This window comes from Mycothermus thermophilus, assembly GCF_041956435.1.
Source record: "Mycothermus thermophilus strain CBS 625.91 unplaced genomic scaffold VTJ04scaffold_8, whole genome shotgun sequence".
Lineage (NCBI taxonomy): Eukaryota > Fungi > Ascomycota > Sordariomycetes > Sordariales > Chaetomiaceae > Mycothermus > Mycothermus thermophilus.
This window is the reverse complement of record NW_027191434.1, coordinates 377,713-394,215: the sequence shown is the minus strand read 5'-3', so window position 1 is coordinate 394,215 and position 16,503 is coordinate 377,713. Positions and strand designations below refer to the sequence as shown.

General features: G+C 45.8%; 1 protein-coding gene across 1 annotated transcript; it reads right to left on the bottom strand.

Annotated features, from left to right (window-relative positions):
* Positions 1–8,554: 8,554 nt before the first annotated feature.
* VTJ04DRAFT_10630 (uncharacterized protein) lies at positions 8,555–9,757 on the bottom strand (the record flags this gene model as incomplete). The annotated part of the gene is made up of 8 exons (XM_069358391.1): positions 8,555–8,692; positions 8,753–8,832; positions 9,102–9,121; positions 9,196–9,202; positions 9,342–9,347; positions 9,410–9,464; positions 9,518–9,609; positions 9,667–9,757. The coding sequence occupies 8 exons, from the start codon at positions 9,755–9,757 to the stop codon at positions 8,555–8,557; spliced, it is 489 nt and encodes a 162-aa protein (XP_069213959.1).
* Positions 9,758–16,503: the final 6,746 nt, after the last annotated feature.

Sequence of the window (16,503 nt, the reverse complement as noted above, 5' to 3'; positions counted from 1 at the left end):
GTGCTGTACAAGTACCTAGGTACCTAGAAGAATATTCTGGCAGCAGCATGCTGCGGCCAACATAAGAGCCACCACCGATTCAGAGAAGCGTGGCTTATCATAGCACCTGCGTGGACAACTAATCGAGAATGCGGAGTGACATGCGAGAGCACGTACGTGTAGGGTGTAGGATGGACCTTTAGACACCTTGTCGTAGCATTTTATATGTATATTCTTGATATTGTGCCTCTTTCTTGAGGGCGTATCGAACCATGTGGTCTCCTAGTTGAGTAATAAAATCGAACCTGGAAGTTGAGATGAGGCCTAAATGTTATACCTCCGACATGTGCTCCTCTCACTACAGGTATACCCTCGTGCTCTTGGGTACCCCCAGGATCTGTTCCTTGGAGAATTCCCATCTCACATCGATCATTCCCGTCCGGGTGAACCGCTGCACATTGTGGTCCCAACCTCTCGGGTCGCCCTCGTAATCCTAGCCTAGGGCTTCTAGTCCAAGAAAACGAACCATGTACCCCCAGGAGGAGGTCTGGGCTTCCGACGACAAGAGAAAGGCAAAGCTGCTCTTGCTTGGGTTTAGTGGATGATGACCGGATTTTGCTCGATCTGGAAAGTATTTTGTCTCCCTTTTTGCCGAAATGGATTCAATGAGGATCAGAAGGGTGGCTGGAGATGCCATGCGGCCCTCCAGCTCCATCACCTCCTGTCTGTGACATCTTTGTTTGACTTTGACATTTGATGGTCGGCCGCGTGCCAAATACGAAAATGCTTGGGGAGCGCCTGCCGTCACCCAGCTCCGTGAAAAGCAAGCCGATCAAGGTGTCCGACCAGCCCTCTAAGCCAGGCCTGGAATACCACCTCAGTAACCAAGGTAGTTCTGATCTCCAACGGTGAACAAAAAGCGATCGCCGACAATACGGCTCAGGACATTACAAAGTCCCTCTAGGGAACGGAGTCAATTACATTGAAATATTAATTTACACAGATCAAAGGCCTATACAAGGTACTACTAGGAAAAGAACGCAGACTCACTACAGCGCCCATCAATAAGATTCTCCAATATACCACGCCACTTCAATCGTTCCGAGCATAAAACCCAATAGGAGTACGTTGAAAGGCAGATCAGTCAGCATTAACAATCGCATCCTTTCGTAAGCGTTAAATTTAATGTTCATAGTATTCCAAGTATAAGCATCAACGTAGTAATATATCCAAACTACGTCGTACTCCGTATAGAGAAGGACTTAGTTACAGAAGTATCCCTTATAGGCTCTAAGCATATAAATTAACAGGACAATTATCCGACTAAAAATGTATTACTTAGCATCTTAGACTTAGCATCTTAGTAGAGTATCACGGTGCCTCTCCTCAAGAATAGAAACTCATAGGCTTGTAGAAAGGCTTTTTTATCAGACTCGGCGAGTTCCTCTTAATAATATGAGTAGGGTCAGGACATTGAAAAATTCCCTTGCTGTTTACTATAGTAACAGTTACTATAATCATAGCTGTTGAGTATTTGTATATCTCGTCTATTTTAGGTATTTAGGTATCATTCTATAAGGATAACTATCCTACTGATAAATACACTGCTTAGTGTTTTAATAAAGTACTGTAGTACCTCCCATCGAGAATCGGTTCTTATACGCTTACGGACCTGTGTTTTTATCTCCACACAGGCTTGGCAAATTCCTATCAATAATATTAGTAGGATCAGGAAGTTTAAGAAATCCTTTGATGTTTATCATAGCATTGGATACTATATTTATAACTGTTACCTTGCTGTATATCCCGCCCATTTTGGGTATTTAGATATTGTTCTCCCTATAATAATTTCTTATATAATGCATAACGCATCTACTCAGAGATACTAAAGATGTATCTGCCATGTTACGTGTACAAACAGCATCTCGGGTTGTTTAACTAAGTTCATAGATTAGGAAGCATAACATAAAGCGCTCGAGGGATGCCGCAGTGACGTTTTGGAAACTGGCCCAGCAGTAGCGGGGAGCCAGAACGCCAACCACGTAGTTCTTTGCCACCTGGGGTTCTTAGCCAGGCAAAATTATAGCAAAAATTAGCAATAACAGCATTATAGAAACGACCTTATTCTGGGATTACCATGATAAAAAAAGCTATACTACCAAACTTACAGGAAGCCGTAGAAACTAGTTTTGTAGTGCGGGGAAGCCCTCCTCAGCCCTCTCGAGCACCACCCTGCTATAGCTCCTCAATTACAACATATAGATCCACCATAATACAGTGGATACCATTAAGAAATGATGCCTGTAACCAGCATCACTCTACACCTCTTTAGCAAAGCGCATTGTGAAAACAGGGCTACGCCATGGTCATATCACTACCTCAACCCTCGGCGGAGTAGGGTGGGATCTGGACCTGCTGTAGAGTAAAGCCGCTTGCTAGCATACACCGGTGGGGCATATGCACGTGCCCTTCTGATGCTACCCAAGCCGGGGCTTATTCTATCCCTCTTTCCTTTCCTCTTGTAGTGTAAATATCTTAGTTAATATCAGGATATCCATAGATGTAACGATGGAAAGTACTCAATCTCTGTCAGGCCCCGACGGCCTTCCGGGTCTGCCTCAGCCTCAGCGTGTGGCTGGAGCGCCGTCAGCACCGCTATAGCGCCTCGGCTACAAACAGCTACGGCCCGATGGCCTGCAGTAGCCCTACGGCTGTCCCGATCGCGCGCATATCTTACGCGGCCCTGTGCCCGATTGCGAGAGGGGCTTACGCGGCCCGGTGCCCAATCGTAAGAGAGGCTTATACGACCGACCGCCGCCCTACCTCTCCCTCCGGAAGAGGAGGGGAGGAAGGAGGATAAAGAGGGGAAGGTCAGGCCTTACCTAAGGATTAAGGCAGCGTTTAATATACTCTACTACCCAACCCCTACCTATTATACCTATAGCAGCGTAGCTATCTTCCTAACCTTCCTTACTCTGGCCTTACTACCCTTAACTCTAAAAAGTTAAACGCTCCTACCCTACTAAAGGCGCCGGACTGTTGAAGTCAGGACTATAGCCCTATGTAATAGAAGCGCTACTAATATGCCCGCTGAGTAGGCCGCGCCGACCTCAAGCGCCGCCTCTACTAGTTTCTATACCCCTGCCCGGCTCGGCCGAGTCGAGCTAGGACTCGGCAACCCTAGCCCGCTAGCCGGACTTATAGACTATAACCGGTACCTAGCCCGACCTTTCTATACTAGCCTAGCGTATAGATCCTATAGCAGCGGCTTTCTAGGCCCAGGAACACAAGCTAGCTAACGTAGAGGCGTTCCTAGACGAGGGAACTACTATCCTCAAGCGTAAGATTGCTATTTAGGAGAAACGTACGTATCTCGAGGACCTTAGGTATAGGTTAGGATAACTATAATACTACTGTAGGCGACGCGCTGCCCCCTCCGCTGCCCTTTCGGCCTATGCTCCTCCTACGCCGGTATACCTCCCCCCTTCTCTGGCGGTTTAGGGTAGAGTAAACCCAGCAGCTACGTTACTTATAACCGACTTAACTACCTCTATATTTAAAACCTCGTTTACACTGCGTAAATATAGCGGGAAGGATATAGCTGCCCTAAACCGTTTCCTGTTCGAATACAAATCTACGTTCTAGCTCTCTCCTACCGTCTTCGCTATATATACAGCGCGTATCTGTTTTATAATCAACGGATTAGCGGATACCCCGAAGTAAGTTTGGGTCAACTATATCATCGACCACTACGCAAGCATCCCGTATTTCGACCGCAAAGTTACCTAGGAGGTCTTCGTTTCCTTCCTACGGAATTAACTCTTAGACCTAGGAATGTATAGCCTAATTGTAAATACTAAGTTTAAGGAACTCCGTTAGGAAGCTACAGAAGTAGTATCGGATTTTGTTAACTAATATACCGCTTTTCTAGCCGAGCTTCCGTACCCGACCCCTAACCGCTAGTGGATCGACTAAATTATATATATATTCCGTCCGAGTATCCGTAATAATATCCTTAAGTAAAGGAAGCCCTTTACTTCCTTTTAGGAACTAGTTAACTTTGCCCGCCGGATTGAAAGCAGTAGTACCTTAACTAGTAGCTATACTACTATTACCTCAACAGCGGAGAACACCCCATATATAGAAACTATACCGGCTGCCTATATAGGGGTTACCTACTACTAGTACGGTTAGCGTAGCTACTAGAAAAAGGACTGTCCCTAGCTGGTTAGTATCCGCTTATCGACCTTGACCTCTATACCTACTACGGAGCGCACGACCCCTACGTTCCGCTCGAATACCTACCGTACCTACGGGTAGGCGGGCTACTATACTGCTAATTACCCCGAGGCTACCTGTTATACGTGCAGTAAAAAGAGGTATATTGTAACCCGCTGCCCTAATCCGCCTGCTTCCAACGTAAATACTATTCCTTTGGCCTACGAACGGGGCGTAGCTATAACTACGAAGAGCTAGGAACTCGAAGGGCTTCCTCAATGGATTATAGCCCGGACTTAGGTTAGGTTAAATTATATATAGAAGTAGGTCCTCTCTTTTGTAGATATAGGCGCCGACTTTAATATACTTAGCTATAGTTATCTTAAGGAGTACGCTCCTAATACAACCCACTTTAAGCCCTGCCCTAGTATAACTTCTGTTGGAGGAGACCCTATTCGAACGTATAGTATGCTTACTATGTCCTACTGTATTCTCGACGCCTTTGGCAACGCGTATACGTTACTCTTATGCTTTATGGTTGCGGATATTGAGCCCAATACCGTTATTCTCGGCCTCCCCTGGTACGAGCTAGCCAAGCCTTAGTTCGATTTCTTTAAAAACTTCTACTACCTGCCCTAGGCGCGCTATCGCGGCTTAGCCGTAGAGCCTAAGCCCTTCTAGGACCTTTTCCGTGTAGTTGTAGTCTTCGGAGGGTTCCCCGATTGTTTTTACGATCTAGACTCCCCTGACGACCCTGACTACCCGGCCGGTCCTAACGAGCCCGACAACGATAAGATTATCGATCTTATTCTGCCGCCTTAGTACGCTAGTTACTACAATATCTTCGTGAACAGTGCGTAGTAGCTACTCCTGCCCTATACAAGCCTTAAGTATTACATTAACCTCTAGGAGGGCACAAGTATCCTATAGTCCCCTATCTACCCGCTGGGTTAGACTAAGTTGGATAAGCTCCGCCGGTGGGTGGATAAATAAAGCCTTTAAGCGCGGATGGATCCAAGCCTCCTCGAGCCCTGCTGGCGCCCCTATCCTATTTGTACTAAAGAAGGGAGGAAAGCTGCGTATAGTAGTCAACTACTACGCGCTTAACCTCGTTATATAGAAGAACCGTGCGCCGCTACCCCTAATAGGTGGGATCCTCGACGGACTGTCCCGGGCTAAAATCTATACAAAGATAGACCTTAAGGATATATATTATAGGATTAGGATTTGCGTAGGAGATAAGTGGAAGACTGCTTTTCGTATTTGTTATAGCTATTTTAAGTTTTGCGTTATACCTATAGGACTGGTCAACGCCCCTATAACTTTCTAGATCTATATTAATACTGCTTTAACTAGCCTAGTAGATATATATTGTATTGTCTACCTAAATAACATCCTGATCTTTAGCGACGACGAGGTATAATATAAGCGTAACGTTCGCGTAGTTCTTAACCGCCTTTAAAAGTTTAAGCTATTCGCGAACCTTAAAAAGTACGAGTTCTACGTTATAAAGGTATCATTCTTGGGGTTTATCGTTTCGCTGGAGGGTATTTTTATAGAGCCTGAGCGCGTCGAGGCTATTGCGTAGTGGCCGCTCCTGCGTAGTATCTACGATATTTAAGTGTTGCTCGGTTTCGTAGGTTTTTACTGCTGATTTATCTGTAACTATGCTGTTATTACAGTCCCCTTTACCGACTTGACCCAGGGCAATGCTAATGGCCCCCTTAACCTGCCGCCTACTACGTACGACGCGTTTCATGAGCTTGTGCGGCGCTTTTAGGAAGCCCTAATCCTTTAGTACTTCGACCCCTCCTTGCCTCTCCGTGTGGAAACCAACGCCTCCTGATTTACGTGTAGGGCAGTCTTAAGCTAGTTGCGCGATGGGCGCTAGTACCCCGTTGCGTTTCGGTCCTGTAAATTTACCCCTAAAGAGAAGAGATATGGTACTAGGGAAGGAGAACTTCTCGCTGTAGTTAACGCTTTTCGCGTATAGTACTACTACTTACTATACTTGTAGTATACCGTGACAGTCCTTACTAACTACTTTAACCTTAAGGCCCTGTAGACGAAGAAACCTTTAGCCCGTGTACGCCAGTTACGCTGGAGCGACGAACTTGCTACATTCGACTTTATTATCGAATACCAACCTAGTTTGTAGAACCCTGCCGACGGGTTGTTGTGTAGACCCGACTATAACGATGGTACGCGCCCTGAAGACGGAGAAAATACACTGTTTACACTGTTGTAGGAACGGTTTGCAGCGCTAACGGGCCCGGTTAAGGGAGCTGTGGCTACCTCTACCTAGGCTCTAGGGCCCCTGCTATAGCTTTAGGGCGATTAAGACCTTGCCGAGCTTACAGTAGTGATAAAGAACCTCGAGGTTGACCGCGGGGCGGCGATCCGCTGCCTAAATAAGGAGTATAGTTGTTGCAAGGAAATCTCGGTAACGCAGCGGATGCGCTAGGCGACTAAGTACCCTTCCTAGGAGGAGGAAGGGTTTTGCCGTAGCTGGCCCGATAACCCCCCGCCCGAGTAGGAAGCGTCTGATTAGTGTAACCTACTTGCAGCCGCTATTAGAGTAAGGGGCGGGAGAAAAGGGAGCCCGGCTGGTTCTAAGAAAGCTAATACGGTTAGCAAGAGCGGTATGAGCAACGCTCCCGCTTAGGAATAGGAGGGCGGGTTCAGCAACGCTCACCCCCTGAATAATCTAATGGAGGTAGTCCGGAGGGCTGCTCCTAACGATCCCATAGCTTGTACGAAATATACGGGCTACCTGCCGCCTGCGATAGAGATGCGAGGATAGTTTCCTTAGATACTAAAAGTAGGTTTAAATGCCTACTACTATACGTAGGATAGTTTTTAAGGCCTACTACTCTACGCCTATAGCGGGCTACCGCGGTATAAACACTATATACCGGCGGATTAACCTCTATTAGTTCTAGTCTGGGTTGAAGAGCGATGTGGAGCGTTGGGTATATGAGTACAACGTCTGTACGCAGTCTAAGCCACGCTACTATCACCATGTATATAGCCTACTTAACCTTATCGAAAGTCCTAGGGAACCCTTCGAAGTAATTTCGGTTAACTTTATTACAGACCTGCTAGAAACGGTTAATCTCTGTGCAGGGAAAGTATACAATACTATCCTGGTAGTAGTAGATAAGTTCTTTAAGTACGCTCTTTTTATCCTAATAATTAAACGCCTTTTGGGCGCTACGCTTATGGAACTCCTTTTCAATTAAATTTTCCGCCCTTTTGGTTAGCCCTTCCTTGTTATCTCCAATCGTGATCCCCGATTTATTAGTGCTTTTACCTAAACCTGGTAGAAACTCTTAGGTATAAGCTGTATATAAGTACCGTGTATTACCTGTAAACGGATAGCTAGACTAAGCGGATTAACCAGATTGTGGAGTAGTACCTACGTGCCTACTGTGTATATGACCAGACGGACTAGGCTGCGTAGATATAGCTTGTAGAGTATGTATATAACACTGCTCCCTACTCGGCTACCTATTAGTTGCCGGCCTACTTACTTCACGGCTTCTACCCTTGGCAACCTTAGGACCCCCTAACCGATCTAATCGATAACCCCTCGAAGTCCGCGGAAGAAAGGATCGCAAACCTACTAAGCCTTAGGCACGAGGTACACGTGATATTCGAGAAGGCTAATGTATAGTATATACACTGGTATAATAAGAAGCAAACGCCTCTAGAATTCGCGGAGGGGGCGTAGGTATAGCTATTAACGAAGAACCTATGCTAGAAGCGCCCTAGCCGGAAGCTGTTAGATAAGTTTATAGGCCCCTTTAAAATCCTTAAACGCGTAGGAAGACTAACCTACCGCCTGTATCTCCCTAGCCGGTGGCGTATCTACAATATATTCTATGTTTTCCTTCTTGAGCTGTACTAGGGTAGCGAGGATAACGTGTGTGTGTACCGCGAGCAAGTCGAAATCGAGCCTGAAAAATAGTACTGGGATGTCGAGGCTATTCTTGACTACCGCGGACCTCCTAATAACCGTTAGTACTTTATTAAGTGGGAAGGATTCGACGAGGAATATAACTTTTGGGAACCGCGAGAATACCTTTAAGATAGGCTACTCCTCCGAGCTTATGAAGCATAGCTTAGGCGGGCTTACTTTATATACCAGGTATGTATTTATAGAGAACGAAAGAGGTGGGAGAATTGAGGGCAGGGCCCTGAATTTGGTAAAGACTACCCAAACGACTTAACCCTAGCAACCTACCCCCGAAGCAGCAGTAAGATCGTTCAATTCTCCTAAGCAGTACGTATGTATTACGCGAGGTATGTAGATACCCTTCTATCCCTCCTAACCGTTACTATAGCTTTTTACCGCTTACTCCCTCTTTACTCTAACCTTCTTCGACGGGGTCTCGGAACCCTGCTTAGGCGTAACAGTTGCGGTGTAGCTGCGCTTCGTGCGAGTCGGAGTAGTGGCAGAGCCGCTCTTAATAACGAGGGCGATTAAATTAAGCTAGATTTGTATTAGCAGCGTATAACCTATATAGGTGTAACGCTAGAATTTTTAACTTACAACGCAATCCAGCTTCTCCTCGATAGAGATAAGCTTTTGCTCTATATATATTAACCGATTGTATAGCTCGGCCTTTATGCCTGCGGAACGAGTTACCGGACTAGAGCGACGAGGAGTCCTCGGCGGAGCTTGCTTTATCTCTTCGCGGAGCTTCGACTCCTCCTCTTGTACGCGTGCCTAGTGCGTGTCCTAGTTGCGGTAGCTAGGTTTGATCTCCGTTATAAATATATTTAGGTAGCTATAGAGGTTAGAAATTGTATTCTTCTAATCCTTGAGTAGAGATGCGGGATTATTGCGGGTAGTGCGCTAGTAGTAGCGATTGGTGGCTATAATAACCCGCTTGACGAACGGAAGTATAGTAGGAGGGAGCTATAAGGTAAGTTAGCGATACGTATAATATACGTACGAGCGCCGAGGATAGCGCTTTTAAGGGGAACGGTGACCTATAGGCTTGTAGGGACGATTTTAGTTAGTATACTTCAAGCAGCGGTAAGTTATATCGGAAGTTACGAAGAAAGTTAGCGGAAGTAGTGTACGAGTAGCGTATAAGGCGCGTGGAAAACTTATACGTTACAGAGTTGCAATAAACGCCCTCCTAATTGCCCTTCGTTAGGAACCGTAGCCGGTAGCGACTGTATGGGATAAGACAATCCTTGCCTGAACCCGGAAGTTTCTTAACCTCGCCGAACTCGCCTACGATCTTCTCGACGTCCTACTGCGTAGTTAGCGCCTGTACTACGCTTGTATAAATAGGAGTATACTTACTTGTTTAAGGTCCTTGGGGCCGACGGTCGCCTTTACGGGAGTAGACTTAGTAGGGGTTGTAATAGCAGTATTTCCAGGGTTGTCCTTCTTAACTTACTATAGTAACCGGTTAGTATAACGGTTGCGACGGTTGGGCGTATAGATTGTACTTATAGTAGGAATGGTGCCCTTGGCGGGCTTGGTGGGGCTACCCTCGGGGCCCTTGGGGGAGTCGGCAGCGGGTTCCTTGGTTACTATCATACTAGGAACCGGAACTAGGAGGGTTAGTGGTGGGGTGTAGGTAAGGCAGGAATAGGGGGTTAGGGGTAGAAGAAGTGGATAGGAAAGGGAAGTCGTAAAGGTTGCACGCTAAGGGCGCGCTGGTCCCGGAACTTACCTGCGCAGGTTGAGGGTAGAGAAAAGGAGGAAGGAGAGAGGGAGGAATTCCGAAATCGGCGGCTAATTTATACCCGCGATTTTTGGGCGTACGGACTACCTTGGCGCCCAGACCGCCTGGTCCGTATGTTAGGACGTCCGAATCGGGAAGGGCGGAGAATATGAATAGGCCGGCAGAAACAGTAGAAGGCGGTTAGGGCAAAGAGAGTTGCCTCGGTAGGAAAGGCGTAGGGGCCTGCGGGCAGCGAAAATAATAACCGATAACCTAGCCCGGTATTTCTACGATTCCTAACCTTAAGCGCCTAATACTAAGATCCAAAGCCCTAGCGGTCCCCCTTCCGGACGCGAGTTACTCCAAAGTATCCTAGAGCCCTTAGGGAAAATTCTTACCTAACTTAACCTGTCCGACTCCTCGACCTCTTATCTCTTACAGCGCCCTACGCCGGGTTCCTAGGGATAGGAACCTAGAAGGGGAGGACGATATTAGGCCCCGACGGCCTTCCGGGTCTGCCTTAGCCTTAGTGTATAGCTGGAGCACTATTAGTACCGTGATAGTGCCTCGGCTATAAATAGCTACAGCCCGATAGCCTATAGCAGCCCTACGGCTGTCCCAATCGTGCGTATATCTTACGCGGCCCTGTGCCCGATCGCGAGAGAGGCTTACGCGACCGACCGCCGCCCTGCCTCTCCCTCCGGAAGAGGAGGGAGGAAGGAGGATAAAGAGGGGAAGGTCAGGCCTTACCTAAGGATTAAGGCAGCGTTTAATACACTGTACTACCCAACCCCTACCTATCGTACCTACCGTAGCGGCGTAGCCATCTTCCTGACCTTCCTCTGGCCTTACTACCCTTGACTCTGACAATCTCTGCTATGATCTTATTTCTTACATTCCTTTTTCCTAGGTTGGCGATGGCGATATATTATCTAACCTAGAAGAACCACACCGGCTGGGTTTGTAGGATTAAAACTCACTAAACTAGGATTAACTATCTAGGTTATTTAAATAGGAATTGATAGTATAAAATATGACATTATTCCTTAACCCTATTAGAAAGGGTAAAACAATCTGACTAGCCAAACAAAACTACTTACTATTCTCCTAGTAGTTTGACAATAGCTAGTATTAGTATGGACGTGCTTGTCTAGAATCCTACAAGTCTTTAGCGGTAACTAATATGAAAGTACTAACCGATCCAATCCTCGATGAGACAGGCTGCTAAATTAAAAAGACCAGTCAATATACGAAGTTCCTTAAATCTATCCTATAAGCCTATACTATCATATTGTTTCTCAAGGCATAGCCTAATAGTTAAGGTAGTACATAAGACAGGGATCTATTGGTAACCCTCCTCTGGCCTAGTATCATTCCCCCGTTGCGTGTTGGATTATTTAAGTAAACACTACAACGATATACTAAAGACTTGGTTGTATACTTGTCAACTAAACACAAACTATAGTTAAAGCAGCGGGTTAGGATCTAACCAAGGACTAGATGACCTTGAAACCTAAGAATGATGAGCTATAAAAATCCTAAATGTTAGCTATAAAAGGAAGCTGCATCAAGGAGGGACCTTAATACGTTGAACGAGGATTCAATAGAGAAATACTAACTAATATATACAGAGCGTAGGCGAACTGACTTGGCGAAGAAGACTGCTGCTCTTGCCAAGAAGGTATAGGTCTTCACAATATAATACGTATATTATAGAACGAAGGTATTAGCTAAGCCGAGGACCCGGACTACGAGATTAACCAACGTAAGGCATAATAGCTTTTACTACTCAGGCTTACTACCAAATAAAGAATACCTATAGCCGCCTTCTAAGCAGTAAAGCCTGAGAAAACTAACGTTCCTAATCCCTATAAATTCCTAGAAAATAGTATTTTAACTATATAGAAGTAATGGTTATACAGAAGGCAGGGGAACTCTAAAACACTTCTAGAACGATACGACTAAGTTTAGTTATATAGTTCCGCATATTGCTAGCAATAAAATAATGTACCTAGAGCTCTTCCTCTCGGTGTTACCTGAGGATGAAGAGCTGTATCTAGTATTAATTATTGATTCAAGTGTCTTTAAGGCAAATTATCCTAAACCCAACTAAGAAGGACTATACAGGTAACGAATATAACGACCATAAAATGAAGTGCAGATAATAGGTCTATACTTTTCTTATAAGTTCCTTTAACTAGATGTTTACACTAACATTAGACGTTCCTATTAGAAACCCGAGTTCTAGAAGAGTCTAAGCCCCAGGCTAAAGAAGCGATTTATGTACTAAGAAATATCATAAAGAACTTCTAAACTTCGTAACACTAAGCTTGGTAACATACATTTAAGATACTTATCCCTCACGGGGAAGTGGGGCAGTCTAGGATCCCGGACACCTGAAAATCATAGCAAAAAGTCAACAACAGCATCACAGAAATGGCCTAAATTCTGGCATTACAACGTCAAAAGCTATATCATCAAGCTCGCGAAACCCCGTAGAAAACGGTTCTGGCAATGCCGGAACCCCCTAAGCCCTCTCAGCCCCCCAGGTTCGATACAGCGCTCGGACCTACTGAAAATAGTGGGTATAAGTCGTCAGGTCGGTAGCGGCGGCCCGGACTCGTTCGAGAGGTCGATATTCGTGATCACGGTGTCGAGAAATGGCGTTTTCGAGGTTGAATCGCTATTGAATCGTCGAAAAGTTGTTTTTTGGAGAAAGATTTCAAGAACTCTTATTGTTGTGGAAGATGTTCATTTCAGTGTCATTTCAGAAGGTTTTCAGAACGGTTTAACGTTGGCCAGGACTGGAATGGCCGGTGAGGGATAGTAACCCAAAAATAATAGGAAGAGGCTCCTAAGGGTTAGGATAAAAGGAAGCTAACTAGGTTAAGGACAATAGGTATTATTATAGGTTTGTTCTAGCTGGCCTGGTAAAGGGTCCTTCTAGATACTATATACTTAAAATAACTTTTTCTACCCTAATAACGCTAGATATTTATAAAGAGAGCAGGGTAAGAACTATATTATCTAATAAGTAAGTAGTACTACTTGTAAAGCAGGGGTATTAATGCAATGCTAAATATAAGGACTGTACTATTAATATGTAGAATCTAGTTTTAATTATAGAGTACGCCTAATTCTCCGCGAAGGTAGTTGTTACTTTAGTCCTAAAGACTATCTGCAGGAAAGACGATATAAGTAAAGAGGAGCTACCGCTAGAGCCAGCTGCGAAGCAGGTTTCCTAACTTATTAAGGATAGGCACGGTTATCTTTTAGGGATAATTGTTATAGGGAGTACTCTTAGATAAAACGGGCTTTTATAAGGAGAGTTAAATACTATTTATAATACTTAAAGTATAAACTAGGAATCCAAAAGTGAAAGGGACACCTTTACTAAAGGGGGTATAGAGTAGCTAGAGATATATACGCCTATCTATATTTGTACTCTTAGTATATATATAGCCTTTTGGGATATTTACTAAGAGGAAAAGAGTACTTTGCGTCTCGGTATACTAAGGCCCTTAGTATTTAGCTAGTTACCTCTCGATTTCGGAGAGGCGGGTGTAAAAATCTGTGTTAGACTAGAAAATCGGCGCTACCCTACCTTTTAAATTGACCCAAAACAATACTACATAGGTACTAGTATAATTAATCGTAAATACTTTTTTGCCACGGGATGCTCAATGGCTCAACGTAGGGGTCCTCTTATTAGCAACGAGGTTGCGCGAGGAACGCACAACCTGGAGGACCTGACCCGTGGGTTAAATGCCCCTCACCTGTGGGGTGCACGGGCCAGGCGGCTCCACTATTCTACAACCTAAACCAGGGGGGCTAGGGTTAGGGTCACAACCCTAACCCTCAAGGAACGGGTGCCAACCCGTGACATTTTTTTTCCAAATAATCGACGTTATATACACCTAGAATACCTGTTTCTGTCTTTATAAAGGATACTAAGGCTATTAAAGCTGCAAAATAAAGAACTAGACCTATATTTAGGAACGTACCTATAAGTAGACTAGGAAATATACTAACTTTATAGGAAGCTAAAGTACGCTTTAACATTTTGATAAAGACTATTATACGCTATATATAGACTCTCCAGGCTACTAAGAAGCCTGCTAGAAGTCCTCACTCCTGCGGATAATATCGCTACTTATACAGTAACGAGGATACCGGCCTTATCGCGTATACTAAATAGCTGGCTAAGTCGAGTAGTTTCCCTAACCGGAAGACCTGAAGGGTATCCGTAGTAAGCTTCGCGGGCGCTGCTCTCTGCTACTGCTTTCTACTACTAGGCCCTTGTAAAGTTACTAGAAAGCCGTTGATAAAACCCTATTTAAAGCTATCTGCTTCTACGTATAGAAGACTATTCGAAACTCCCTAAACAGCGCCTCTAGAATATTAATAAGTTCTTCGACTAACTTATTACTACCCTTAATAAGTATTATATTATAGTTTTAACTCTCTAGATGGGCCTCTATAGGCCTAAGGGGCTCCTACTACGGCGTTGGAACCCGGGGGCGCTTAGATCACTACCCCTAGGTCCTGGAAGTCTTACTAAGCCGGCTATAGGAAGGCTAGGCTAGCTAACTACCCGGGTGGTCCTGGGGTATAATGGATAAGAAGAGGGTAAAGGCCGAAGCTAAGAGCGTACCCCTAAAAATAGGCCTAGTAACAGGGGAACTTGCCAGGCGAGCTAGCACCCCCTAAGGCCTAGAGGAAGCGTTTAACTAACTGGTAGCCGAACTATAGGCGATTGCGGAACAAACTATACCTAAGAGGAAGCCGAACCGCGGCTTCTAGGCTCTATAGTGGTCCCTAGAGATCTGGGACCTACGCTGGCGAGCTAGGGAGGCCGAAAGGGCCTATAAGTCAGTCCCGACCCCTAAGGCCTGTACGGAGCCTAATAGGGTAACTAAGGTACTCTCTAAAGCTATTTGAGCTTCTAAAACAGCTAATTAAAGGGCAACCCTCCGGGAGGCCCGGGATAACTAGGAACTCCTTTGGAAGCTTAAGCGCTGGGCCCGACTGAAGAGCTTTGCCCTAGTAGACCCCCTAAAGCTTCCTACCCTCCAGGATCCCTACGGAGGCCCTGATTTAACAACTTTTAAGGCTAAAGCCCGGGCCCTAACCAGCTGCTTCTTCTCCGACCTACCAGCCGACCTTGTAAATATTTAGTACCCCGACCTGGCTTACGAATAGCCTAACGGCTTTAAAATTAAGGGGTAGGTTACCCCTAAGGATATCTATAAAGCCCTATAGGGAGCCGCTCCCTAGAAGGCCCCGAGGGACAACCTACTACCTACGGGCCTATTTAAAGTGTACAGCCGGCCACTAGCCCGCGTTCTAGCAGTCCTGGCCACCGGATGCCTATAGCTAGGGTCGTTCCCCCCTAGGTTTAAAGTAGCTAAAACCGTAGTACTCCAGAAGCCTGGCAAGCCCCCAGCCATATACCGGACCCCTGCTGGCTACAGGCCTATAGCCCTACTACTTACTATTAGGAAGGTTATAGAGGCTATAGTAGCAAAGAGGGTAACTAAAGCAGCCGAGGCAAACAACCTACTACCTAAGGAGCTAATAGGTAATAGGGCCCACAGGTCTACAGAACTAGTAATACAGCTCGTAGTAGCCCAGGTCTAGGAGGCCTGGAGGCAGCAGGCATCCGCCTCCCTCCTGCAACTAGATATTTCGGGGGCCTTCAATATAGTAAACTATACTAGGCTACTAGCCACTCTTAGGGGCCTAGGCTACCCAAGGTAGCTAGTCCTTTGGGTATGCGCCTAGCTAGGCAACCACTTAGTAATCCTTTGGTTCGACGGAAGGGCTATAGAGCCTAGACTAGTAAGGGCTGGGGTCCTCTAGGGCTCCTTACTACCCCTAGTACTATTCCTCCTTTATATTAATACCCTATATAGGACACTAAAAAGAAGGTACCTATACTTAAGCTTAGTAGGATTTATAGATGATACTAACCTCCTAGCCTTTAGGGAAACCCCTAAAGTTAACGCCTAGTAGCTAGAAAGGTTATAGGATACCTGCCTATAATAGGTAAGGACCCGGGGAATAGCCTTCGAACCGGAAAAAGTAAACTAATCTACTTTAATAGGGGCCGAAAGTAGTAGGCTATACCGGTCAACCTTACCTACCCCTAGGGCAAAGGGGTTAGCCCTATATAGCCTACCCAGTTAACTAGATTCCTAGGGATTTAGCTAGAGTAGAGGCTTTTATAGGCAGCCTATAGGTAGGCTATAGAAAGGAAGCTAAAGACCTAGGAATTTGCTCTAATTAGGATTACAGCGAAGACCTGGGGTCCGGGTCTAATTCGGGCCCGGGAGGTGTATACCAAGTGCATACGTAGTGCCATCGCCTACGGCGCCTCCAGCTTCCATACACCTACCCCCCCAGGAGGCAGGCCACAGGGCATCTCCCAGAGCCTGAGCAGGACCCAGAACTGCAACCTGTGTGTGGTTACAGGGGCCTACAGGGCTACGCCCACCTATACCTTAGAAACCGAGGCCTGGGTCCCCCTCCTAGACCTCTACCTCAACAAGCGACTCGCGGACGTCGAGAGGCGAACCCAGTAGCCAGACCTACCAGGGGGAAAGAAGCCTGCAGAGAT